Below are 27,956 nucleotides of genomic sequence, written 5' to 3'. Positions count from 1 at the left end.
TTTCCACCAAGTGAGATGAACAAAATTGGTAAAGCCTTAAAAAGAGTAATGTGTCAATGCCTTTATCTTCACTATACCATATTGTGTCAAGGCCTCTACCTACGCTATCATGTTGTGTCAAGGCCTCTACCTACACTATCATGTTGTGTCAAAGCCTGTATCCACACTGTATCATATTGTGTCAATGCCTCTACCCACACTGTATCATGTTGTGTCAAGGCCTGTATCCACACTGAATCATATTGTGTCAATGCCTCTACCCACTCTGTACCATATTGTGTCAAGGCCTCTACCTACACTATCATGTTGTGTCAAGGCCTGTATCCACACTGTATCATATTGTGTCACGGCCTGTATCCACACTGTATCATGTTGTGTCAATGCCTCTATCTTCACTATGCCATATTGTGTCAAGGCCTCTACCTACACTATCGTGTTGTGTCAAGGCCTGTATCCACACTGTATCATATTGTGTCAATGCCCCTACCAAACTATGTCGTTAAGGTTTTGTGTTAAGGTTTGTTGCTACACATGTGGAATTTAAAACGCAGCCGTGTATTAATATATCAGTTTAAATGTAGGGAAGTTTTCGTGTTGACATGCACGAAACAGGTGTAAAACCCCCTTGTTACCTTTATACATTTGTATAATTGTGTCGGTGCGACATGAAACCCAACAAAAAATACTTGTATATTACATTCTGATAATATTTTTTTTTCTTTTTTCTTTACTTTGGAGGTGTGTTTTAAGAAATATTTCTGTTTCACTTTCGGAAAGTGAAAACAGTCCCTTTTGGGTAATACTTAATATATTTCTGTTTGATATTTAGACGTTTGTTTTCAAATTGTTTGTTGTATAAGTTTTACTTTAATATTTCACTTTTCTAGGCTCAAGCCCCCTCATCCGTGGTGACAACAGCAACGCACTGAACAATTTCCTGCAAATATTGAGACAAACAAATACATTTGATTACCTCGGGGATAATGTAAACCATCAAGGTTGTCGAAGACACATCGGACAATATGTTCACCGGAAGGGAATCTATACGGATGACAAGATATGGGTTCTTGATTGTTGGGAGCCCACAGAATGCACTCTTGTAGAAGAAAAGGAACAGAACAGGAACACTTTAAGACTCATCCAAAGATCTTCGTTCCCGTTACAATCCTTAGTAAGCACTCAAGTAAATACTGTTCTTTTACCCATCGACGAGCGGAACACAATCTCTTTCTCGTTTCTGCTGTATGTTTCGCAAAGAAGTGTGATATTTGTAACCTCATTACTAACGGGATGCAGTGTTTTTGTTGCTACATCGAATAATAGAAATTGTAACATTATCGTAATGCATGCTAACTATTTCTGCAGGAGTAATGAACCTGAAGATGATGACAATAATCACAAGCAGGCAACGTTTGTGATAGAGCAAGTACAAAGTATGAACAAACAATGTAGATACCAGATACAACGTAGATGGTCAAGTGATCACAAGCGCCCTGATATAGAAAGGCACAACTATCACTACAATGACAACATCGTTTATTACAGAATAACGGCAGTTAACTGTCTTTATGGGTATAATCTAGGGGGTCATGGAAGGAGATGGCAATTCTGTGTTAAATAATTGCAAGATAGTCCCCGCCAAGAAATTTGTAACGAGATTATTTAGGAAATAGATAACTTACCATGTAGAGAGGTAATAGTGATTCTGTAACAAGAACTTCTTTAAACGGTCTAATGCATGAATAAATAAGCCCAACGTACACAGCTTAAAACTGTAACTACTGAGACACTTTGTTATATTTAGCTACCAGTGTTCTTTCTACATTTTGACAAAATCAAAATATTCTCGCGCCTTAAACATAGAAATAGAAGAAAAAGAACCTACACTGATAATTTTATAAAGCTTAAAGTACATTTGTGCATATATCATGTGTGAGTATACATTTACACATGAGCGCACAAAATATATAGATTAGGGAATATATTGATGCAACTTAGTATATTTTTCATTTGCACTTAATGTGCACAAATAGTAGACTTTCGACAGGAATGGTGCAACCTGGGAATTTACTTATCATTTTAAAGCTATAAAGTTATAAATTCTACGATCACAAGATAAAGGTATGTTTTTTTTTTCAAGTATTCATAATAATATTTTGTCAGTCTTATCATTATTTAAAATACATGTATTTCACCTGTAACTTCATTCAATTATGGTAATTCTGATGTTAATATGTCTTCTTATATCTTCCTTTGGTTTCGAAGCTGCAAAAACGGGTTTGATAAGCGAGAGGTACACATTGTTCGTTTAACTGCAATTTAATTCATTCGTTATCTGAATCCATAACTTCCTGAGTATTAAATGTTCTGTTTGTATTTGAACAGTTGTGTTTAAAGTAGTATGCTAACGCAGTCAGCCTGTTGAGATTTCACTTTCAGTGGTGGAGGAGAGAATCCGTGCGTCTATCATGGTCTGCACTGTTCTATTCAGTCAGTAAATTTTAATGAACACACCTTTGATAAGCAAGTAATGCCCACAATTTAGAAATGTAGCATGGTAGAGTGGAATCAAAGTTATGATGTTGGGTTCAATTTGTTTTGCCAACGATTGCATCTTAGTATACGCATAAAAACAAACAGTTGTTATACTTTTAAAATATCAAAATCTCGGTTAATCAGTAGCTTTAAAGTTGATATAGGTTCTGTTACTGTGATTAAGCGACAAACTAACATATAACTATTTCTCTTTTTTATTTTCTAAGAGTTGATTTTTATTTTGGTTGGTTTTAAGTCGCACACGACTCAATAATAGGTATCAATGCGGCTTTCCATTTTGATGGTAGAGAAGGAAGACCAGATTCACACAGTGCAGTTTTTATCACAGGCCAAGACAATTGACTTCGAGAACCCCATCCACCCCGTCATCTCCGCGCCCTGGTTAAGTTTAGCCAATGAATTTTTACGCCATTTAACCATGTAGATAGGCATAGGGGCACGATAATAAATACGCAATTTGTAACAATTTTAGGAATTTTAAAACAAAAGGGTATTATTTTAACATCAGACTCTAATACCACCAAGATTGAAACATAGCACGGACACTAGGAAAAACTATAAGTCACTAAACTTTTTAATTTAACCTACCAATGACATTATTGTTATCAATCAAGTGTCTGGTTAACATGTAGAGAAATGACCACACGTCTTAACAGCTGAAAATTTGTATTCCATGGGAAATTCAATAAAATTATAATCAATTAAATTGTTATGAACACATTTTCATTGCAATTGATCCTGCATATGAAATTTGCGCAATTGTTGCCTGGGTTACCAATTAATACCGCTATACGATTACATTATACCGTTTATACGTTTTCAGCAAGTTTACACGAGATTTTGTTTTACCTATCGTAACTGTTTTTTGCACCTGAAAATATATTTTATCGAGTAATTATTTTTTTGTCCCCAATTTATTGAATGCGCAAAAAGCGAGGTTCAGCGCAAGCAAGTGTTTCCAGTTACGTGCGATATTTCAATTTTGTATTGAAGCATTGATGTAGAAATACACTATTTTAAATCGTGTAATGTTAAACAGTGCGTTTTAAAGTAGTCGCCAGCTCAACAGATGGTAATGCTAAGATTTTTGCCAACTTAACAGGGGCGAGAAGAATGGGGTGGATGGGGATCCGAACCCCAAGTGTCTGTGCACGAGCGGGCACCTGGGTAGAACCACCGACATTCCGCAAGCCAGCTTGATGGTTTCCTCACATGAAGAATTCAACGCGCCGAGTGAGGCTCCAACCTACATTGGTGAGGGGCAAGTGATTGAAAGTCAGCGATCATACACCCGGCCACGGAGGTCCCAAGTTTTCTGATATCTGTTGTTTCTGAGTCGTATTTTATAAAACAACAACTTTTAAATATCCTGACCAACCATTATACTAGAGATAGTCACTAAAATGAAATGAGCCGTGCCATGAGAAAACCAACATAGTGGGTATGCGACCAGCATGGATCCAGACCAGCCTGCGCATCCGCGCAGTCTGGTCAGGCTCCATGCTGTTCGCTTTTAAAGCCTATTGGAATTGGAGAAACAATTAGTGAACAGCATGGATCCTGACCAGACTGCGCGGATGCGCAGGCTGGTCTGGATCCATGCTGGTCGCAAACCCATTATGTTGATTTTCTCATGGCACGGCTCAAATGACAGCTGTATAATAATGTTCCCTCCAGTAACTATATAAAGTGAGTGTGACATTTTACTGGAGCATTTTGAAACATGTTAAATTTTTCAAATTAACTCTTTTATCTGGAAATACGCTTGCAGTTTCAAAACCTGTCTGAAATATTTAATGTCTTTCTCTTAACATTAAATATTTGCTAGAGGAACTGTGGTAATTAGTTATTAAAGATGTACGTGCGTTTTTTTTCAGGATACCGCCATTTAAAGTTCGTTTACTTGAATATTTCTTTTAAACAAAAACAAACTTTATGCTGAAAATAAATGTTACAATCATCAACCTATGGCTAAAAATGTACCATTTGACCATTCAGAAAAACAACAACATTGACTCTCATTTTTGGCCGAAACATTTCTCAATCTGATGTAAGATGCACAATGGGGTAGGGGTCAGTATTTTCAAATCTAATTAATAAGCAGAAATGTTTTTATTCTGATATTTTTCTAAAAGGTATGTATTTGATGATAAGCTACAATTAAAACAGAAGTTTTTCAACAGAGCACTTCATATTATTTAGAAAGTATCATTCAGTTCTGAAAGAACTAAAAATATTAAAAGTTAACAGTTTTACAGTTATTTTCTAATTGCATCTCTTAGGTGCATGGTGAGCCCATTTTTTTCTTTCCACTTTGAAACATGTATGTCATTAAAGCAGTAACATGTTTTAAAACTAGAATCTATATAGGTAGATTTAAATGCATTTTCCACTGAAAACGGAATGGGTGGGGTAATTATGTCAACATAAAATAAAATTTATGCCTATTTACTACTTATATTACCATGTCTTCATAGTAACCTGTAAGACTTGAAATCGCTATAATATTAAGTGGAATGTTTTGTGCTTATAAAGTATCCTCATTTTTTAAATTTTAGTTTATTTTAGAAATGTCTAAACAGTGGGAGAAGAAAATGCCTTATGAAATAAAAAAAACGAGTGTTTGCAAGATCACAAAGTATGAAAAAATTCTTAAGAATCATACACCCTTACATAATTAATTAGTTTTTGTTTTTTTTTAATTAAAGGGAAAGGCAACATTTCTATCTTCTAGGTCTTAAAAAGAAATGGTTTTCAAAATATGTTTTAAAATGAGGAAATTATTAATATATCAGAATTTGATCAAATTGACAGCCATTTTATTTCCAATGGCAGCATAAAACAAAGGCATTTTATTTATTTTTAGATACTCATTTGAACTGTGTTTCCTTAATGCTGTAAAATAATGTCTTTACTTAATCCAAGTAGAACGAAAGAAATTACTATGCTTTATATATATCTGAAACTAAAGAAACTTACTTTATAGATAACCTATTTAAAATTGTATTTGCTATAAAGATATTCCAGAAAAGTGTAGAGACATCATAAAACCTTCTAAAATAGTTACAATCTCTTATATTTCAAACTACTATATCCTTTCAGTAGTGTCCAGTTAAAATAAAATCACCATTACAAAAGATTTTCATAGAAAAATCGACTTATTATTAAGCCTTCCCTACCCTTTAAGATAATTATAACTGTTGAAATTGCCAATGGAAAAGTATTTATTTTAGCACATTAACCGTCTACAAACCACTGAAAAAGGCCACATGCTGTTTATAAACTAACTAGAGTATTTTGTACGCTGGATATGAAACAGCCTGATTTGAGAATTCCTATTTTCATTCAAGTTGCTCGTATACAACCGCAGCAGCATACAAATGCCTGGTTTCATTCATTAACCCGAACTAAATGTATTACAACAGATAAATAATATGAGCTAGGCAAGTACAAACTGAGACACATCCAAATCATTTTAATCTATATTCATGAACATTTCAAATGAATTTGATAAACATGTAGATTGAGTGATAGAAAATAAAGTATATAGCTGATGATTTGCTAGATACGGTATGCATTTAAATCTTTTACCACATACACTTTACAAATTTTCTAACGTAACACTTAAACTGTTGTCAATATGTTAAATGTAATCTAAAGTACATGTCTGAAAGTTGGCATACGTTTACATATATTTTGTACGTGTCATAAAGTAGTTCCCATAGAATAAATTTAAAAGAGGAAGTAGAAATCCCACAGGTCGCCCAACACGACAAAAATAAAATTCGCTCGGTTTGATTGAGCATATTCATGGTCGGTAGTAGAAATGAATGTTACCGTCCACGCCCTCTAGCCCCGGTTTTTCGGCGACGCCGTCTAAATTCGTTTTCGTTACCTACGCCACGTGACTTCAGTTTGCAAATCAAAGTACTTGATAACGCATTATAGATAATTTATCAAAATGGAAGATTTATGCAACACTCTGCCTGACTGGACGAGAGTGTCAATTTCTTTCACTCTATTGATTGTGCTACGCTGGGTGAAATGTAGACAAAGCGTTTATCCTAAACGACGCTGTTCATAGTTTTAAAGCTAACTTTGGCTCAGTATATTTAGCAAGAATATTGATATATCTCAAAATGATAAGTAAGTTTAATAAATATGATAAAAACCTGTTCAAATACCAACATATATCAAATTAAAGAAAGAGCTGAATACGGTCTGCGTATCACATGAATAAGGGTGTGATAAGAGTCTTTTATGTAGAGAAGTGTTTTGTTACAATTGTCGTCCGTATATGAAAAGGTTTCTTGCTTTTGTGACTTATTCAGATTGCATATTAAAATGAATACTTGTTTCCTTTGATATATTTGTTATAAACTATTTAACTGATTCATTATATATGAATATTTTTCTTTAGTATGGTATGCAAATACTGAACTCAGATGAAATCTGTTTAATTATATATATGCTATATAATGACTGAATCTCATTACACTGAAATGAAAGTACGCTGCATACAGTTTATCCATGTGATATGACTACGGTCAAACTTTCTTATGAAACAGAAATATTGAAATAATTACAATTGTATGTTTTGCTTGACCTTCACTTTTTTATAGGTGTGACGTCATTGTCCAAAGATTCATGAATAGCGATTATGCTGTTTGTTAAAGCGGGATCAGTTGGCCTATTTTAGAAATAAATATAAATAATAAATAAATAAATCCTTTAATTGATTTTTTTCTCATGTATTCTAATCAAACTTGATTTGTAGCATCTTTATTAGGCCCGCAGCCAACTTTGTTCAGCTGGGACATTTGGCCCCTTTTAGGGGCTGCTAGAGCTAAAACTAGAAATGCCTTTATACAGCGTCTCATGAACAGCTTGGTGGATCTTTGTCATACTTGGTCTGGAGCATCATTATAAGGTCCTCTTCCAAATTTATTTATATAGGAACTTGGGCCCTATTAGGGACCACTATAGCTAAAAGTAGGTATGCATTTCTTCGCATTAACCACTAAAATGTAATGGATTTTTATCAAACTCGATGTGTAACAATATCGGAAGGTCTCCTGCTATTTTGTTACAAATGGGGATAGGGACCAATTTAGCTAAAAATATAAACACGTTTAATGACATCTTCTCATGAACCGCTTCATGAATCTTCATCAAACTACTGCTGTAATTATTCGTCTAAGGATAAACGAAACAAAATTGCAACCCTACGAAACCTTTGCGAAAAAGTAAAAGAGAACCATTTAAATTGTTAAAGTGCGGTGTTTAGTTTTGCATTTTGAACAGAACAGAACAGAACAGAAAATTTATTTGACTTAAGAGCAAGACTCATCGTCATAACAAACATATTATAATATAAAAATACATGCAATGAGATATTAAGAAATGGATAAAGTAGTTTGAGTCAAGGGTATGTAGAATTTTTAACATTCAACACAGCATAATAATTCAAATACCTAGAGAGTGTTGCTACAAAGATAACCGGTGTAAAAAGTACAGTTTTTCTTTATTATTATATTTAAAAAAATGTAAACATAATGATGTTAACCTGTGCGTTATCGCGTCTCTGAAAAGCTTTTAAACAAAAAGTTGCTAACCTACGGAGTACTGTTTTTCGTTCGGAATTTAACAATTGCATGAATTTATAAACACTTGGATTAACCGTAAAGTACCTGGATATATATGTATTACGCAGATCACTGAATAAAGGACATACCAATATGAAATGAAATTCGTCTTCTAGATCACCAGAATTACAAAGTGTGCATTTTCTTTGATTTTGTTCGATACCTTGATGTCTTCCAGTTTCAATCATTAATTTATGTGAACTAAGTCTTATTTTGGCTAAAACACTTCTCTGATTTTTATTTTCTAACACACGTATATATTTTGATATTTCGTAAGTTGGTTTAAGTTCCTTGTAAATATATAAAGATGAACATAAATCCATATCTGACCGCCATTGTGTAATATATATATCACGAAGTCTAGCTCTAAACAATGGTATAAAAATATTTATATTTACTGACTCTGGAAATAACCATACGTCGTGAAAACCTGCATTCTGTAATATATCTCTTACTTTCGATGACCAGTTTACTGTAGATGAATTTCTTTTGACATCATTCACTTGATTTTGTACAATTTGAAAAATGTTAGATGAAAGATGAATGTTAGATGAAAAATTCATAAACTTCTTTCCTTATTACAATTCGCCGACCATCATTTTTAAAGATATTTCTTGTTACGACTACATTCCATTTTTAAAGTAAAAAAAAATTGAACTTTTTAACATTCGAGTAAATTTTATATTAAAATAAAAACAAGTAACAAAACATACCATATCACTTCTATTTTATCAAAGTTACAAAGAACATTGACTTTGAGAGCTTAGTTTTAAAAATAGTATGTATCTACAACTTTGTGTCCATTTAATAAAGACTCGCTTAGTTAAAATCTACTCACATAAACTTTCGGCTTCTATCGTGAACATTTTCATTATAAGCATAGTCTAAAAAGTAGGGAAAAGGTAAAACTAGTCAAATATACACATGCCATAAGAGCCCCTTTCGAAATAATTTGTAATAACGTGTGTAAAATTTTGTTTTATTCTTAAGATGTCTAAAAAGATGAAAACGATACGTATAGATAAAATAACTGTATGTCTGATTCAGTAAAGCTAGATAAAGTTATTTAATAACACCCAGGAAATTGCACCAAGAAACACGAGTATTGCTGGGTACCGCAAACCTTTGGACATAATTTGTTACTAAACACTGCCAAGTAACTATCTTGATATTTGTGAACCAAATTGTGAAAAATTCTCAATCAAAATATTACTTATTCTTACCAGGAAACATGGTTGGTAAAGATAACAATCTGTTCCAATGTCCGTTTGATTTACCCTCTGCAGTGGAATCTGCGAGGTAAGTATAATAAATTATTTTGTAATGATTACCTCTCTTTGAGCTAGCATTGGAGTCCAATGTCTGTCGAAAGGGCACAATTAGTCAATCCGGGACAAAAAAGGTAAAATTCAAAATTCCTTGGATGTAAAATTACGTATATGTAACAAAAAATCGGAATCCTACCTGCACAGGAGAGACAGTATCCAGATAGATAGCGTTTCAATCAAGCTTTCTAGCATATAAATATTGATTTAGTTCTTTTTCATGTCGAGCTTTAATTAAAACGGTTTATACTTCCGAATTTAATAAATAAATATGCTTGAAATAAAAGAATGATGTAGGAATAGAACAATCTTCACAATTAAAGACGAATTTGTGGAAGCTGACTTGCCCAATTTTGTAAGACCGCAAAACTTTCAAAAACTATCGTTAAACATAGTTTTTTTCATACATTTTACATCTTTTTGACCTAAGATATGTTTTCTTATATTAGAATACAATATGGTTGTAGATATTTACTTTACTCTTATTTAGATTAAACCCTGTTATAGAGAAATATGAGCTGGCATTGTTGATGTTACTGGGGTTTGCAGGGTTCTCCGTCCTAATTGGGATTGCGTACAACAAAATAAGGTATTTCAACAGCTTTATTATATGAATGTAATGAAATACTCCTTTTAGTAGGAAATAAAGAAAACAGAATATATGTTTATGTGGAAAGAGTACCCATTCTAGATATAGATGCACAAAAGCAAGGCGGCTGATAGTAAAACAAGAAAGCAACTATTCTGACATGGCTTGATTTATTTGAAGATGAAATTCATGCGTTGTATATACCGCAATAAACAACGTTGATTCACGGACCAGTGAGAGTACTTTATGACGTCAATAATAACGTTAAATTGCCGCATAACGTCCGATTCGATACAACTCTGATAGATTCAGTTCAGCATAATTTTGTCAATATATTTAAATATCCAAGAATGAAAATAAGCAAGGCTTTCTAGTGTTGTATAATCTTATTAACCACGGTTCAACGTTTTAGTTTAGTTGATACTAATTTGTTTAAGCTCGATTGTGATGAAAGCTTCAAGTTTATTGGAGAGTCCGCTTCCTGAAAAAAACAGTGCTGGTGTTATATAAGAAGGCGCACGACCCCTGGATTGATGTCCGGGCTTACACCATCGTGAAACAATTCCTACGTATCTGAACACTGAACCTTGGTAATCAAACGACAAACCATTGATAATTTTAATATTATTGTCTGTTTCCTAATATATTTTGGCTAATGTATTTGTTGTTATAATTTTGCTTTCAGACATTACGTGTTTAGAGATTTCCATAGTCTCGATGTGGTATTTGACGCTGGTGGTCGCGTAAGTGTGAGTCTCACGGCAGTGACTTTGACGTCACAACTTCTTTGGCCATCAGACATTCTTCAAAGTCCAACAATAGCTAACAAGGTTTTGATTCGTTTACAGTACATTTAATAACAGTATTTTCAATTACATTTATCCCATTTGAAAACGATTTTAACAGCTTTATTTGTAACCAGTCTATTCGAAAATAGTTTACCCTCAAGATAAGCACATGGATTGGGCTATACTAAAACTTCGAAAGTTGTCATTTCATAAGCGTTTTGTCATTTTACAGTGTCGTAACTGAAATACATTATGTAGTCGACCAAAACATAAGACTAATAGCAATTTGTTTCGTTGTTGAAAATTGCCTGAATGTCCGATTTGATAAAAACAGTCTAATATTTCGCTTAGAAGTATCCACCAATATTTTAGATGTGAATCATCAGATTTCATTCAGTTACGAGACGGCCTTCGTAAGATTCCGTATAATCGTTCAATTTTATCTGAAAAGTAAATACACAGATAAAATTCGATTGAACGGATACTATGAGAATAACTTGCTTTACACTGCGTTGTATACTTTAAGTTTAAATACGGTTTTAATTTACATCCATCCTAATGTGTGTGTACTGTTGCTATCGTCTTAAAATCTTCAAAATTTAAGAGATGATGAGTGTAAAACAGAATAAATAAATTCAAATATTATGCAGATCCCCTAGATTTAAGCAACATTTGCCAAAGATCTTTCCTATTTATGCAAAACCAAATATTATTTATTTACCCATTATTTTTTACCCATTTAAAAGCCTCCAGAAGATGTTGCAAGGTTTATTTTTAGTTCAAGAGAATTTCTGAATTTATTTCATTGAACGAATTCAAACGTGCGCAATCAAAGACTTCGTGTAAGAAAATTTTCTCCCTGAAAAATTCTGAAGGTATTTCTTATACTTTTACAGGCTTTACCCTAGCAAATGAACGCCTCCAGATTTATGCCATTTATTTTGGAAACAAAGAAAATGCTTTTCTTAGTTAGTAAACTCCTATGGGAAGAAACTTTTGAAGTGAGGATGTTTTTATCTACTAAAACACTCATTCGGTGAATCAAATTATGAATAGAACTCACAAAATCGTTAATCAGACTTTTAAAATATAATATTTTGCAGAAGAATTTAGCTGACTTTTCATCATAAATTTATAAAGTCTGGTTTACATGTATCTTTTTTGATATCTTAAGTCAATTGCTATCTAGGTATTAAATATTTTGATGGTGTTTGTCTTAAGGCATGTCCCTTTAAACATCAGTATATTCTTTTATGCTGATGGTTTATAAAGTAGAGAAGAATCATTAACGATTGAATTATAACTTCAAACAGAATTTAAAATAAAACAATTAAAATGTTGCAATTACAAGACTTTTAGCTCTTGTAAAGGATTCACATGCGGAATTGTGAATGAGAAATAAATTACTTTAAACTTTTGTGTAATCGAGGTTCGTATATTCAATTTACATGCTTAATTAAATAAGATCGATTACTTTTTACATAAGCAAGTGTGCATTTTTTTTCTTACCTGTCCTACATATGCTAGGTTAGGAAAACAGGAAAATTGTTATAAAAGTTCATATTTCTCTCTTCTTTTTAATGTCATTCGTTTTAACTATGGACAAGTTAGTATCATTTTAGTTTCATATTCAGATCTGATATATTGTCACTTATATATTTAATATTAAAGCATCAAGCAGCCTCTTTTTGTTTCCTTTAAAAGGAAAAGTAGTGTTGTGTCGTTAAGTCCATCTGCTAAGATTTCTTGAATTATCTAAAGATATGAATGAATTTTCAAAATCTGCTTTAAAATGACAAAAATATGAACATTTCAATGTTTGATATTGATGGTGCTCGTTTTGTATAATTGTGACTGTCATGTAATGTAATATGATGACGATCAGCTGTAAAATTCTTTAATTTTTACTATAATGAAAAAAATACATCAATTGTTTAGCTATTTTGTTATATTTCAAACTGCAATGTCTTATTGTTCCTTCTCTTGAGAAGGAATACTTAGGGCCGGTAAGACACACTTGACTGAGCAAGTGACCTCGAAATCTGTTGTCATTACGAGCTGGCCAATCATACTCCGTGACCTTGGAAATAATCTCTTACGTTAAACATATTATTTCCTAATTGAGGCGACTCTGACTGAACGCGTTCCACGGATAACATAGGAAGATTGATTGATTCTTTTATTTCCTCCATTTCTGAAGAGCATAAGATGTGTACAAACAGATAGACATATATCAGCAAATTTACATGTAAACAATAAAATAAATATCATTGTTTCCTTCGAATGCATGGTCCGATATGCGAAAACAAATCCCATTGCGACCCTCCAATTATATGCAGCAAATTCACGCAACATGTGAAATTGGATTGACCGGGTCAAATGTGTATAGCCAGTGTGTTCTTATTGCCGTATTTACTCCACTGAAAGTGGTAACGTATTTACTTGGGTGTTGGATTTAACAATTTATGTTAGCATAAATACCTACTTGACATTTTAGGCAGTATAAAACAACATAGTTCTTTTTTTTAAATTTTAGTGGTTCTTTTTTTTTTTGTTGTTTTGTTTTTTTTTGTATTTTGAAACAGAAATAAACGCACTCTTGGTGCAAAATGTAACGCCCCCAGGTGCGCTTAAAAGTAAGTAAAGTTTCTTCTGGACGAAAGTCCTCACCTGGAACAACTTATTTCCAGCCGAGCTCACGGCAGGCGTCATTTACCTCCCCAGCATTCAGTCTAGACCGATACTGTTTGAAACAGTACCAAATTAAAGTAAATCACCCAGTACTGAACACTAGTCGGGATGTCAGCCGCAACCGGGAATCGATCCGGGTCCGGTAATCGAACGCGGATCGCTGGCATAGTCCAAACTGCTAACCACTGCGCCACTGACTCCCTGATTAAAAACAGGGGGATACGGAATGTCAATATGGTAGAATGGTCTTGTCCTTGTGTCCGATTCTGGGGTTCCGCACACTAATGACCAATACTTTAAACAGACATTGCAACCCAAATTTTACAAGATGATCATTATATAATTATATAGATGTGCCCTAGAAGGGACTTTTGCTATGCTTTAACTTGTTCTAGTATGGTCCGATTTTAAAATTCCTTCAGCGTTGCGACAGGCTTGAGAATGGCTTTCATACAACTAACTGGTTGTCAGGCATTCATTGCCCTTCAATTGCTGAAAACTTAAGTATAGGTAAATCATGCATCTATGTTTTGAGAACATACGCGGGTATCCCTTTAGAAACATGTAATGTAATGTATTGCATTGAAAAACTTGTTATGCTAAATGTAATTAAAACAATACTTTATTTGTCCAGGTAGGGGTAGCAGGGTCATTATTTTACACACTGGGTATCGTGCTTGCTGTGATTGTGTTCTCTGTCTTGTGTATACATCTGAAAACACGAGCTCCTGGAGCAAAAACATTTCCACAGGTTTGTCGTATAATTTCTATCTTATCTTGAATAAACTTTTGAAACGATGACTCCCATGCTCGATATCTTAAATGACTCTAAAGTTAATTACCCTTCATATCTCTACGACGGAATGAAAATGAGTATATATGGTTCATATATACAGGCTATCACATAGATTATTTTTAGCTCGGCTATTTGACTCTTTGCAAACGTCAAACAACTTACTGACCTTGTTAAAACGGTCTCTCTTCCAGCATTGTTTAGTAAAATTCAAAATATTTGGATTATCAAGAACAGGTACACATGCAGAGTAAACTTGACGTTTAGTTAAGCCACCATTTCAAAAAAAGGAATAATAACTGTATTATTCTGCTTTGTTAAACATAGTTGCATTCTATATGTAATAATAATGCTGAATTTTAACTATTTGTTTTTTCAATTCAGATTGCATATGCTCGATTCGGAGGGGGAGTTCAGATCATGTTCTGTGTAGTTGCACTTTTTACAAACTTTGGCATTATTGCAAACATAATTTTTGCAGGTAATTATTTCTGTCTCACTTTCAAAACTCAGTTTTAACGCGTTGATGCTTTAATATTATGCTGTTAACTTTTTTCAGTGTCGTAAAATATAAAACATATTATTATATATATATACACCTAGCATCCTTATAAATGCAAGGAATTAGTCAGATGACTGTAAAGCGTATTCTGTACGACGATAACCTATGTCATATTTGTGTTTATTTTTAAACCAGGTAAAGCAACGATAGATGTTCTAGCCAAAGATACGTCAACGGAGTTCATCCTATTCTCTTTGGCTGTTTTATTTGGCTCCTACTGCCTAATAGGTGGGCTTGGGACTACTTTCTACATATCTTACTTCAACACAGCTCTTATCTTCATCATTACCTCCCTTTTCATTCTCAAAGTTTCCTATCTTGTTGAACCGGAAGTTGAAGCGTTCACATCAGTTAAAAGTCTACACAACACAATGGCTTGTTTAAAAGGACCTGAAGGAAATTACGGAAACTCATTCCTGACATTTAGAAGTGTTCCTGGCATGATCTTTGGGATAATAACATTTCTACTGGCAATATCTTTGTCCTTCTGCGATCAAGCAAACTGGCAGAGCCGAATTGCTGCCAAGCCACTTGAAGGGATGTCCGGATTTCTTATTGCAGCGTTCTTATGGGTAGCTATACCAACGTCCATTTCATTTGTGACGTCAATGGCGTACAAGACTATGAGTTTCCGTAATGGAACCAATCTTCTAACTGATTTGGAAATAGACGAAGGTAATTACATTTTTTATTGTATCTATCGCATGGTATTGCTTTTAATTGCATATTATAGTTTTAAGTATTTTCACGAAGTAATACCTCACAAATGCTTTTTTTTATATTTACCCTTTATATATGTTTGATTAGAGATGTTCTTAAAAAATATATATAGTTTAAATTCCTGCGAAACGTGTGCGAGTACTTCGAAATTTGTACATTTTACTTGTTTTATTAATTATCTTATGTTTTCATTAGATGCTCCTTGTTTAACAAAATTCAAAATTTTCTCTAAAAAATATTAAGGCTTTAGCCTGCAGACGGCAATTAGCGAATAAGATATTGAACAAAAAATGGCAAAGATGTTTCCGTTTGTGAAGAAAGCACCAAATTTTGCACGAAACTACTTTAAGGGATCCCAAATCCTACAAAGGAGGAGAACCTCTATTTAAATCAGTTTAAGAAAGGGAGGTAAAATGTCTTGGAAAAAACGTTTTTCCTTTCAATATACAAAGTGTACCCCCAAAATACACTTATTACACCTATTTCTCAAGATACATAATAAGAAAAACGTAATGAGATATTTACTGTATGTTGAATTTTAAAACCGAGTGTGAAAAGAGGTTTCTTAAGAAAGCATAAAATTTTGTATTTAACTATAATAAATTATACTGAATCAGGAAAGGATTACATATACGATTTGTTGGCAAAAAGAGGCCCCTAAGGGGAACTATGTTTTATTTATTTCAATCAGATATATCTATAACTATTTCTAAAATGTTAATTCATAACCCTTGACACAAAATTTATTCAATTACATTTTATAAACATTCAAAATACATGGCTAAGGAAAAATGATATGAGGTCCTGAAGGGGGAAATTGTTAAAAAGTCTCATTTAAAGGGCAAATTATTTTTTAGTCGTTAGAATATCATATTACTGAACTTAATATAAACAAATAAACTGAATTTATGTATATCGTGTATAAGATATCAAAAGGTTAAATCTATTCACATTTTGAAGTTCATGAGGTATCTTATATAACATACTTTGATGTACCTATATGTACATGAATAGTCCGCTTCACAATTTTTGAATATTCTATTTTCAATCCTTTTCTGTACTAGTTTCAATCTAAAATCAATCTAAAAATAGAAACGCTGTATTTGGTTTAATTTGAAGTAAGTATTAACTGTTATACATGTAATTTTAAGGACAATAGATTCATATTAAAAAGAGAAGCCCCTCAACGGATCATTTTTGTATGTAGGGAACATCAAAATTAACTCCCTTAATCTTTTGTCTGTTACATAACAGTATATGACATAATCTTGTTTTCAAATCAAATGACTCATCCAAAGACCCATAAAATAAAAAAAACTGATATTTGCACCGCTTCAATAGATATCTAAGAACTGTACTAGGTTTTCCAGTATTTCTCTAATAATACATTTGGAATTGGTCCATCCAGAGTCAGCAAGATTAAGCAATGCATGGGTCACAATTAACATATAGGACACTAAATAGGAAACAAAATCGTACTCATTTTATGCTTTGTAGAGCTATTTTCCTTTCTTTCTTTGCAATTATTTGCTGAAATCACAAACAGATCTATCAATATTCTTCGAGAAAATGTCAGTTACAGATATTTAAAATGGGTCCTGATGCAACCATGTGAAATTTGTCAATTTTATATGGAAAAAAGAAGGCCAGCTATTTCTTATTTTCATGCCTTAATGTCTCTCCCCAAACAAGCCATTGAATCTCGATATACTCTATTTGGGCATGTCGAAAAGTGATATGGACATAACAACTGGGGTCGATAATGCATTAATTATTTCAAATATCGTGTATTTTTAAATGAACTTTTAAAGGCTTTTACAACCATATGATCTTGATTACACACGTGTATATTGGGCATCTCTTGGTTAAAGTTTTCTATAGAAGAAATTTTACATAGATATATCTTACAAAACCAAAATGCCAAATTGACAAACTAAAGTAGAAACATTCTAACAATGACATTAAAGTAAGTGTAGAAATACCATGGAAAATATGCAGATAAACCATGTTTAGTGTTGGGAGGAAGACCCGGTGCCTCCTTCGGACATACCTTTGGCCATGAACTGGTACCTGGATAAAGCCATGAATTGTTCACAAAGCCAGCTTAATGGCTTACTAGTATTAAAAATAGACACCTCGTGCGGGGTTTCGAACATACAAAGATACAAGCGGATAAAAGCTACATACCATATCTCAAAGGTATACTAGATCCGAATATTACATTTGAAATTAAGAACAATTTCCCAACAAATCTATTGTGCAGGCAAGTTTCTACGGCAACGACCGAACGATCGTTTCCTACAAACATACCAACATAACACTATGTATGTCCATTGAATCTCGATATACTCTATTTGGGCATGTCGGAAAATTTGTTTGTACAAAAACAGGGCACCCGTCTCATTTTGGTGTTCAAGTTTCAAAATGACATGGAGAACAAACATGATCAGCCGATGTCTTGAGTAAGAAAAAAGTCACTCTTGGCGTGATATTGAATATTTTAAATAGTTGCAATTCAAGTAAATCTTTCAGTCTATATCTTAATCTCCAAATCTGGATACCGAAATACCATTTAGCAATTTACGCAGTTTTAATTGCGTTTGTCAATATTAGAAGCTGTTTTAACTAGAAAAAAAAAGTTACTTTTCCCGTGAGAAAACTTGAAATATTCGCAATGTGTGGGTAGATGCATTTATCAAAAACCTGTCAAAATGAGCATGCATTAAATTAAATATTGACGAAGATTTCAAAAACGATAACAACAAAAGACTAGTATAAGGGATTTAAATAAGATGTTGCAATACAAGAAAAACACAAAAGAACCCCTTATTTAGCCTCTCTTTTGAATGTAAATGCATTTGCCTGATAATTATATTCATAGGGAAATCTAGCTATCCGTACCCCATCTACAGTATTAGTACCGTCAAATCGATGTGAGAATGAAAATTGTACGGAACAGGAGTGCAGATTTTTATATGTGAAGTTGTTTTATGAAATTCCCTTAATAAACTTCAAAATGTAACAAATGTTAACATCTGTGCAGGCTGACCATGGTCTGCACTGTTCGCTATTCAGTCAGTAAATTTTCAGTGAACACCCCTTTGAATAATAAGTGGTACTGCCCAAACTGAATGATGGACCAGCCCAATTTAGAAATTTAGCAGGGCAAAGGTTAATAGATACTAGTAAGAGAGCGTACTGATTAAGGGTTTTGAAGGTTACAGTTTTATATCATATAGAAATGTTACGACGTGGTTATTGAGCTAGGACTTTATATTTCTGTCGGCTCAGTACCAAACCTTGACTATAAAATAGGTTGATGGAAACGAAAAAGACATGTGCAGCGGCAATAGGTTAATAAGTTCGTCGCTTATTTGGTTAATCGGCATGAAGAAAGTTATCAGCATAATCAGGATATTCACTTGGAACTTTTTACAGTGTTATTTCTTTCCTTTTTTGAGCAAAGTTACGTGAAAATATAAAGCTCATCAGCTCACCGCTGCATAAATCAACAAAGTCCATATTCCTTGACACTATAAGAAACTGTGAAACAGACATTTGAAAATGTTATTTTTCAAGAGTCTATGTTCAACTTCTGTCTAATCTTTGGGCGTAGTGTGGTTGAGCTACATATAAATGTGACAATGATCTCGAAAAACTAACTGAAGACTGCTCAACATAATTCCTCATTTTATTTAATGTGTAATTTTTTTGTGTAATTTATTTCTGGGACTGAATAATGATAGTCGAATTATCTATAAAGTAACTAAAGTGATCCCTAAAAAAATTTAAAACTTTTGAACAAAAAGGTACCAAGATTGTTTCGTCAGCAAAATAGCGCATGTGACCATTTATCTTAACATACAATAGTAAAATCGATTTTATAACAGCTGAGAAATGGATGTCAGTCTCACCAAATGAACTACGGTATACCGGGTGTTCTGGGAAGACAACTTCAGAAGCGCATTAGAAGGTCTAAAAGGACATAGAATCGAGTGAACGAGTGGGAAAAAATGAACAAATTAACCGTGAAATTAAATAGCCACGAAAAACTCTGATCAAACAAAAACGCGAAAGATTCTAGCTTCAGCTTAAATAGATCGCTACAAAATGTTCCTGCACTTACACATGTCTGGACACTGATGTAAATCCTTTCAATTCCTTTGAATAATATAGATTAATGCAGTTCACGTTTTCTTATCAGTGTTAATGTATTAAATATTACCGGAGTCATAAAAATATCCACTTTAATATCTCAAATTCTAGTACCAAAGTGATATAAAATGTGCACAAATCGACATTAACTCAGTTGATTGACAGGTGACTTCTGTATGATGTAATAGCCTTTTCAATATCGGTCAGTCAGGTGAACAGGGGATAAAAACAGAAACAGGATGCATCTATCGAACAACATATAATTTTTAGTCAGCAGCAGATACGATCAAATGAAAATCATTTCTATTCTTTCATTTTAGATACTATATAGAACATTTTAAATAACAGTTCAAACAAGTTAACGTTTTCAACATTATTGTTCGTATATCAGTACATAATAATGCTGTGATACTTACCTTAGTATACTAAATATATGTACTTGCGACTTCATTTTCGCGGGATTCGCGATGGATATGATTCCGCGAATATTTGTATCCGCGAAATTGTCTACGTTTTGCAAAACGCGAAATATAGTATCCGCGAACATTTCTAGGTTTACAGTATAATACGACATTGTAGTGTTTTACAAGTGTTACATAATACGAATTTCAAACTGAAAAATTGTTGCAAATAATTTCGTTCTATTGAAATTAGGATCATTTAACGTGCATTTCTTCAAGTAGAAGTTAGACATCTCTCTCTCTCTCTCTCTCCCTCTCTCCCCCCCCCCCCCCCCTCTCTCTCTCTCTCTCTCTCTCTCTCTCTCTCTCTCTCTCTCTCTCTCTCTCTCTCTCTCTCTCTCAGTTGGAACTTATTTTATGTTTGATATCGGCATCGAAGCGCTTATTTCCTTGCTTTGACATAAACATAATAAAGGTTCCCTCGCCCGACTTGAGAACAAAGTCAGTCATTAACATAGTCAGATGTTATAATCTTCTTGATTAAAAATAAGTTTCATGAACAGACTTAGTCAAACTAGGTTTGTTATTAATTTGGTCGGACTTGATTTTGCTTGACACCTTTTTTCGTTGGGTTTTATGCTCTTTTAGATTTTTGTTAACTACATTTTTTTGTAACACAGCAGTTTATAAGTACTTTGTGGCGGCTGTAAAATGTATCCCTGTACTTGGACTCAGTGTTGTGGTATTTTCTCATCATTTGTTATCAACGAGTAGATCCAGTCCGCTATTGTTTATCAGGTTGCGTTCTATGTTTCCAAAGGATCTTCTTATGGTTTTCATTATATTTATATATATATATATATAATTATAAATATCAACTATTACTACTTGTTGTTATATCAGTGCTAGATCACACACAGTAGTGTAGCATCTGCCTGCACAAATTTTAAAGATACTATCAATTTCAGATACATACTATTTCAACCAAAATCTTAATTTCAGGGTACATAACCCCGTACGTAATACAGACACTGTTAGGAAAAGAAGGCTGTTACGTTTTGTTGACACTTGTAACGATGACATTGATGTCTACCGGTTCTGGAGAGGTCATGGCTATATCTTCAATCCTTGTTTACGACATCTTCAAGGTTCACATTAAGCCGTTCCGGTAAAGGAATATTTATTAATTTATCTTTCAAGTTATTCAGGTGATATCATTAATCATCTTGAAGATGCGCATCAACTATTTCGATATATACTGATTTATTATTCAAACTAATCTGCCTGTATCATCAGTTCTAGTTAGCGACAACTTCAAATATGATATCAAACCTTTTCTGTATATTAAATTTAAAAAAAAAAACAGATTTTTCATTCAAGTTAATCAAGTGATTTTACGATACATTAAACAGTTTCGGTATATGAAGTGATGTGAAGTTTATGAAGTGCACATAGGTATAACTTTACATGTGAAATCCTATTACAATGTACTACAAGTTGACCAGTAGAATTAAAAGGTTCATAGCGCATCTATAGAGACCTTTGGAATAATGTGCAGCTCTTTCAAAACAAATCTGAAAATCCTGAAATCCCTCATATACGATAAAATGAAGTGCAATTTTGAATGTAATTTCGGACACTTATTTACCTCTGCTACTGGTTAACTTGGAATACTCGGTAAATTAAGCAATGATTATCAGTGTTACCAAAAATACAATTTAAAAATAAAATTTAACAGATCAAACACAAAACCAACAGATTGCGATCTTTGTGGAAAATCTAAGATTCCAGTTTCATCAGGGAATATTCAAACGCAGCTATGCAAGTGTGTAACGAGTCTCGAATGTGATTTGTGCGGACAAGATGTCAAAGACCGCCTTGCTGGACATTTGGAGCCAGGTTTCAAGTACAAATGCCCAATCCATGGCAAGGTAGTCAGTCTAATGTGTCATAATTACATAATAGTCAATTACATGATAAATGTGGGTCCCCGTAGCCTGGTGGTTAAGGTCGCTGATTATAAATCACTTGCCCAACTGACCTTGTGGGTTGGAGCCTCACGTGGGGCATAGAATTCTTCAGGTGGGGAAGTGCCCACCCCTGATGAAATAAAGCCCAGAGTGGCGCCCTGGCGTCTTTCTCCGCCATGGAAAGCTGGACAATCGCCATATATGACCTTAAACCCAACAAAACCAAAATAAAACAAAATTACAGGATAACGAGTCTCCAGTCTGGACAGGTGACTGTTAAAGATTACTCTTACCCCCTGGGCTGGAAGAGTTGTGAATGTATACCAAGAAAGTTAACACATTACATTATGTTAAATAATCTCGAAAGACAGCATTTCTGCCAGACCGATACTCATATCTTGACAAACATGTTCAACAGCCCGTAAATTTCTGATTCTATTTTCTATTCTAATAACGGTTAACAAAAGGTTGGGATATTACTACAAACCAAGCAGAAACGTAAATAACAAGATTTATTAAACGCCATTGCATAGTTACAAGGATCATAAGTGTTCAAAAGATTATGCATGCAATCATCTACCCACCATGGCCCATCTGTCTTAGTTGTGATTCCAAATGGCAGAACTGTAACTGGATCCATACGTAACAACTTTGTGTTCAGAAAATTAAAAAAAAAAAAAATTGCCGTTTTGTTGATAGGTAACGTTGCTTTTTCATCCGATCTGTTCAACAGAGTTAGCACTATTATTCATGCAATTCCTATGATTGAAAATAATACATCGAGTCCTGCCGTTTTCAGTCTGAAAATATATACATTTTGTAAATGGATTTAATGTTTGAGAATATGCCTATGTGGTACGGTTAAGTAATTAGAGGGAATGGGAATTCCATTTCACAAGTGTCATACAACTAGTTAACTAAATGGTATCCCGGTCCAGGCACTGGAGATTTCTGAGATACTCTCGAATGTCTCCCATCTAACTAAGGGGCCAGTACTGGTTCTTCCCAGGGAAAACGGATTTGCGTGTATCGTTGCTATACATCAGGCACGTTAAAGAGCCTGTCTATTCACAAACAGCTAGGCTAAGTTAGCCGGACAGATCTGTATCTAAATGGATTTCTCTCTCTCTCTCTCTCTCTCTCTCCCCCCCCCCCCCCCATCTCTCTCTCTCTCTCTCTCTCTCTCTGTTCTGGGGGCTTTGTCTCGCTCTGTCCCTCTGGTCAGATCGCACTACTATACTAGTAGGGGATGAATTTGGAGCCCTAAGTGGCTGCCTTTGCGCTATGTAAAACGCCTTTGAACATGTTTATCACATAAAGGGCGCTATATAAATATGGTATAATAATATATCTGAAGCCAGGAGAAATATTTTGTTTTGAGACTTTTTTCATTTTTTCAGTTCCGACATTACGAGGACCAGCTGCTGCAATACAAATCCTGGTGCATGGTCGGCGTAATTGCAGCTATTATTCCATATGGCCTCATTATTATTGAGTCTGGCATGAATCTGAACTGGGTCTTTTTCGCCACTCCAGTCTTTACTTGCCCGTTTTTGATGCCTCTCTACTTTACAATAAGTTGGACAGGAGCAACGGCCAAAGGCCTCGTGATTGGTAAATTTATTATTTACAATAGCGTAGTATTTGACATTTGCCTAGTGGATATGTTTTCCGACTTCGAATAATTTTCCTCCTGCTGTTCAACTTCGATTTTGTGACGAACATGTAGATGTTACTCTCACAATCCTCACCAACACCTTTGAAGGCATAAAAACAACAAGCAAATTCGATGAATTGGTATCCCCCGCCGAATGGTTTCTGATGAGAAATGGCAAAGAAATATATCCGGCAAAATGTTAAGGATGTTACTAAGAAGCAAATAATTTCATTACATTTGAACTTAAAAGAACAGATATCCTTACATCTGTTACAACTTCACATTTATATAAAAAAGAAAGGAACGAATTTTTGTTTTCGGGGTGGTGGATGGGGATAGGGCGACCGGTTGAGGGTACAAAACTTCACATGTTGATAATAAATATTGATGGAAAATAAAAAAAAAAAAAACGTCGGTGGGTGTGCATGATTGGGTTGGTGGGAGAGACTGGGTGGAGGAGCGAGGTCGGGGAATGGTATAACTTTGCATGTTGATAAATATTCATGGAAGGTTTCAAGTTTTAAAAAAAAATAATACAAACGTGGGGTGAGGGTGGGGGTGAACCAGGGCGGTGGGGGTGAACGGGTATGGGTACACAATTTCACATGCTGATAATAAATGTTCATGGAAAAAAATGAAAAATCTTTTATGAATTTCTACCAATTGATTAGTCTGTTATGTACAGATATGTGTTTTTTTAATAATTAAAGGGCAATAACTCCTCTGAAGATACTAAAGAGATCCTGACGACATTATGTGTGCACTACCACATTATGGTGATCTAAATTCAGTTTAAGTTCCATAGTTCTAGGTCAAATGTGTCACAAGTTAGGGAGCAGAATTAATTGCCACATTTATAGTACCCTATATAGTTAACACTAGAAACTACTAAGGGCCATAACTCTGGTGTTACTTGGGCAATCTGACTGAACCTTTATGTGCAGCATTTATCTATAGTGGTTAATATGTATATGAAGTTTTATTTAGATATTCCAAACCACTTCCTGCATATGGCTTAGGACGGACGGATGAACAGACGGACGGACGGACGAACAGACGGACGGACAACATCGAAACTATATCCCTCCACCTTCGGCGGGGGATAACTATCTAACAGTATGAGGTAATCAGTTTTGTTAATACTTTCAGGTAGTATAACCGGACTGGTCAGCGCTGTTGTTGGAATGATGGCTTGTGGGTCAACATATGAGGGAGGGTTATCCAACTTTTACACAAATACGACCCAAGATTATAGTCTTCTCTTTGGTTTTATTCCCGGCTTCATTGTAAGCACATTGATATCTGTAATTGTGTCTCTCTGTGACAATAAATCTAAAGACAAAGTGGTTTTCAATGAAGATTTTATTACTGAACATTCAGAAGACCAGATCTGGGACAAGCTCAAGACAAAATCGAAAGGACCTGAAGTCGAATGGTTAAAAACGATGTCCATAGATAATCCTTTAAATACATACAGACGTATTTACAGAAAGGAATTTGCTGCCATTAATGCCGGTAGAATACTCACACCGCTGCACATGGAGCATGTGTTTGGCCGAACCAAAAGAGTCTCTACAATTGGAGTAATCATCAGCTTAGCCATTTTTCTGTTTATAATTCCTTCTGTTGCCGCTAGCCAAGAAATTCTTACAGAAAACCAACTCCGAAGTTGGCTTTCAGTATGTCACCATTGGTGTCTTATAGCAACGGTCTTTGTCGTAATTATCCCACCGATACAAGAAGGATTGCAGATCTGGAGACAATACAAAAGGAATAAGCGTTTTATTGTAAAGCATTCCTCTGAAATAAGCTTAACAATAACGCAACAACAGAATTAACAAAGTGGTTTAATTTTAAAGCAGATAATATTTCTATGAAAAGATTGGTGACGTGTTTGCCATTCTTTGTGTAGAAACATACTATAAGCTCTCTTTACGCAAGGGAAACAATCAGTGAAATTATTGAGTAAACACCGTTTGTCAAACCTAACCCTGTCTATGTTATATCAGTGCAATAGAAAGGTAAAATATCTGTGTTAAATGCTATTCTGGATAATGCAGTCATGCATCTAATAATCCTGAAATTGATTTGTTTGATTTTCTCATATTGCTAGATATTTTCCTATACTTTGTCACATATATGTGTAGCAGAGATCGTTCTCTCGCCAACAGTAGCTTTTCAACATATTTTACCCTGTTAAATTCTGTGGGTGTTTACTTTTTCAAAAACAATCGTCTGTTTGTTGACAAATTCATCACAAAAAATATCAAACTTTCTCCAGTGCATTGACTGATTTGGTCCTTGTATAGTTTTCTTTTCAGACTGCTGACTAGTGTAGTGATTATGCATGTTTTTTTTATGCCTACAGGTAAAATGTGCATGGTTTGCATTTGGTACTAGGTCAATAGTCACCTAAGCCTACAATAGGGACTTAGCGGAGTTATCTCCAAATTTTTCTAAATATTCTACCCGGGATCTTTTTTCAGCTCAAATAACTCTTTTTCAATTCAATTGTTGTTGTTTTTTTTTTCAAACTATGTACTTAGACGCCAGTTAGCTACACATTTATCTAAAACATGTTTTTGTTCAACTGCCTACTTTGCGGATATTATGAGAGGTACTTCACCTCGCACTATATTCATTACTCTAAATATATAGCTTTAATGTGTAATTTTGTATTTGCGCGTATACATTCTGTCTATCTGCTATATGTTTGAAACAATCAAGCTGGCTTACGGACGTTTGTTTATTCTAACTAGTTTCCAGGCCGTGCCTGAAATAATGCCCGAATGGGGAACATTGGGCATCCGCTGCCATTAAAAGCTGGAAAGTCGCCATACGATCGTTGTAATTTACATTTTGAAAAACACCTGTTGAAGTGCGTATGCAATATTATCAATTATCGCACCGTCGCGTGTTGGTGAGGCGAGAATTAAAGTGGCGCAAACAGGATTCTGTATTATTGTTAACAAGTTATTGTGCATTTGTTTCGTTATATAGGAATCTCAGAACAGTTCATGGCCGACAGATTACAGTCATTGACTTCGACTCAATGGTTTTGAAACTTGAGAAAAGACAGCTCTACTCAAGTGCCTGCCAGAGCCTTCAATAATGCCCAGTGTGGTACCTTAGGTTATTGCCTTGATTGGCAAGATGCCATATTCACAGATGATGCCATTGTGACAGAATCCTCGCCGATTAGTTAAATACCACTGTATAGTAACTACTCTGTTAGCCGTATGTTTAAATCCGTCCAACATGGTCTCTCCCAAACAAAAAATGCAAAGCATCACGTAAATTTTGCTGATTTCTATCATAAACACACACTTTTTGCATAGAAATAATTTATTACGTTTTCAGTTGTCATTCTAAGGCCAAAACAGTTGATACCAAAAGATCAAGTGATTATAATGTGAATTACTAAGTGAAAAAAATGCAGTTTATGACATTCTACATGTAAAAGCGAAAACGAATTTTTGTAATGGTATTGTCTAGAAAATACGGAAAAGGAAGAAAGAAGAAAAAAACATGGCCTCTAAACTGAAATTTTGATCTTAATTTAACGGCGTTTCTCGGTTTGGATACTACTAATCGAAGAACAGATGACGGTATAGATTTATAATATTAAACGGTCTGAATGGCGACTATATTTGCATTCAATGTTGATAGAACTAGATACAATCACAGTTAACTTCTTCACTAACTTCTGCGACGTCAGAGTTAAACTTTTGGTAGTCTTGTTGTTTGTGAATGACATAACATTTTGGGAAAGAAGTAAACTGAAGGTTAAAAAACCAAATATCTAAGCTGAAAGGAAGAGCGGGGTATAAACGATTCGAGCATTAACACTATGACTAGTTTACTAATGCATAAGAAATGCTAAATAAAGGATTTATTTAAAGGAACAGTTTTAAAATAAATCATTATCTATCCTCATAGACATATAGAAATCTGCGTTTTAATCATGCGGTATAAGTACATTTAAGTGCCGGGTCGGTACAGGCTATCCAAATCATTCGGGTTTTTTTTTTTGGAAACCCTCACTTCCCCTATTGTCGCCCCCCCCCACCCACCACCACCCCCTCTTTTCCCTCTTGCATTTGC

At 34.3% G+C, this 27,956-nt stretch overlaps 1 protein-coding gene across 1 annotated transcript; it reads left to right on the top strand.

Moving 5' to 3' along the window:
• The first annotated feature begins 366 nt into the window (after positions 1-366).
• Positions 367-27,903, top strand: LOC123557723 (uncharacterized). The gene is made up of 11 exons (XM_053544090.1): positions 367-2,121; positions 9,428-9,500; positions 10,017-10,115; positions 10,801-10,945; positions 14,229-14,345; positions 14,772-14,868; positions 15,085-15,624; positions 21,228-21,393; positions 21,964-22,156; positions 23,596-23,809; positions 25,002-27,903. Exons 2-11 carry the CDS (start codon positions 9,433-9,435, stop codon positions 25,688-25,690), a joined length of 2,328 nt encoding a protein of 775 aa, XP_053400065.1. The 5' UTR covers positions 367-2,121; positions 9,428-9,432; the 3' UTR covers positions 25,691-27,903.
• The last annotated feature ends 53 nt before the right edge of the window (positions 27,904-27,956 follow it).

This window comes from Mercenaria mercenaria, chromosome 5 (assembly GCF_021730395.1).
Source record: "Mercenaria mercenaria strain notata chromosome 5, MADL_Memer_1, whole genome shotgun sequence".
Classification (NCBI taxonomy): domain Eukaryota; kingdom Metazoa; phylum Mollusca; class Bivalvia; order Venerida; family Veneridae; genus Mercenaria; species Mercenaria mercenaria.
This window is presented reverse-complemented; position numbering and strand designations above follow the sequence as displayed.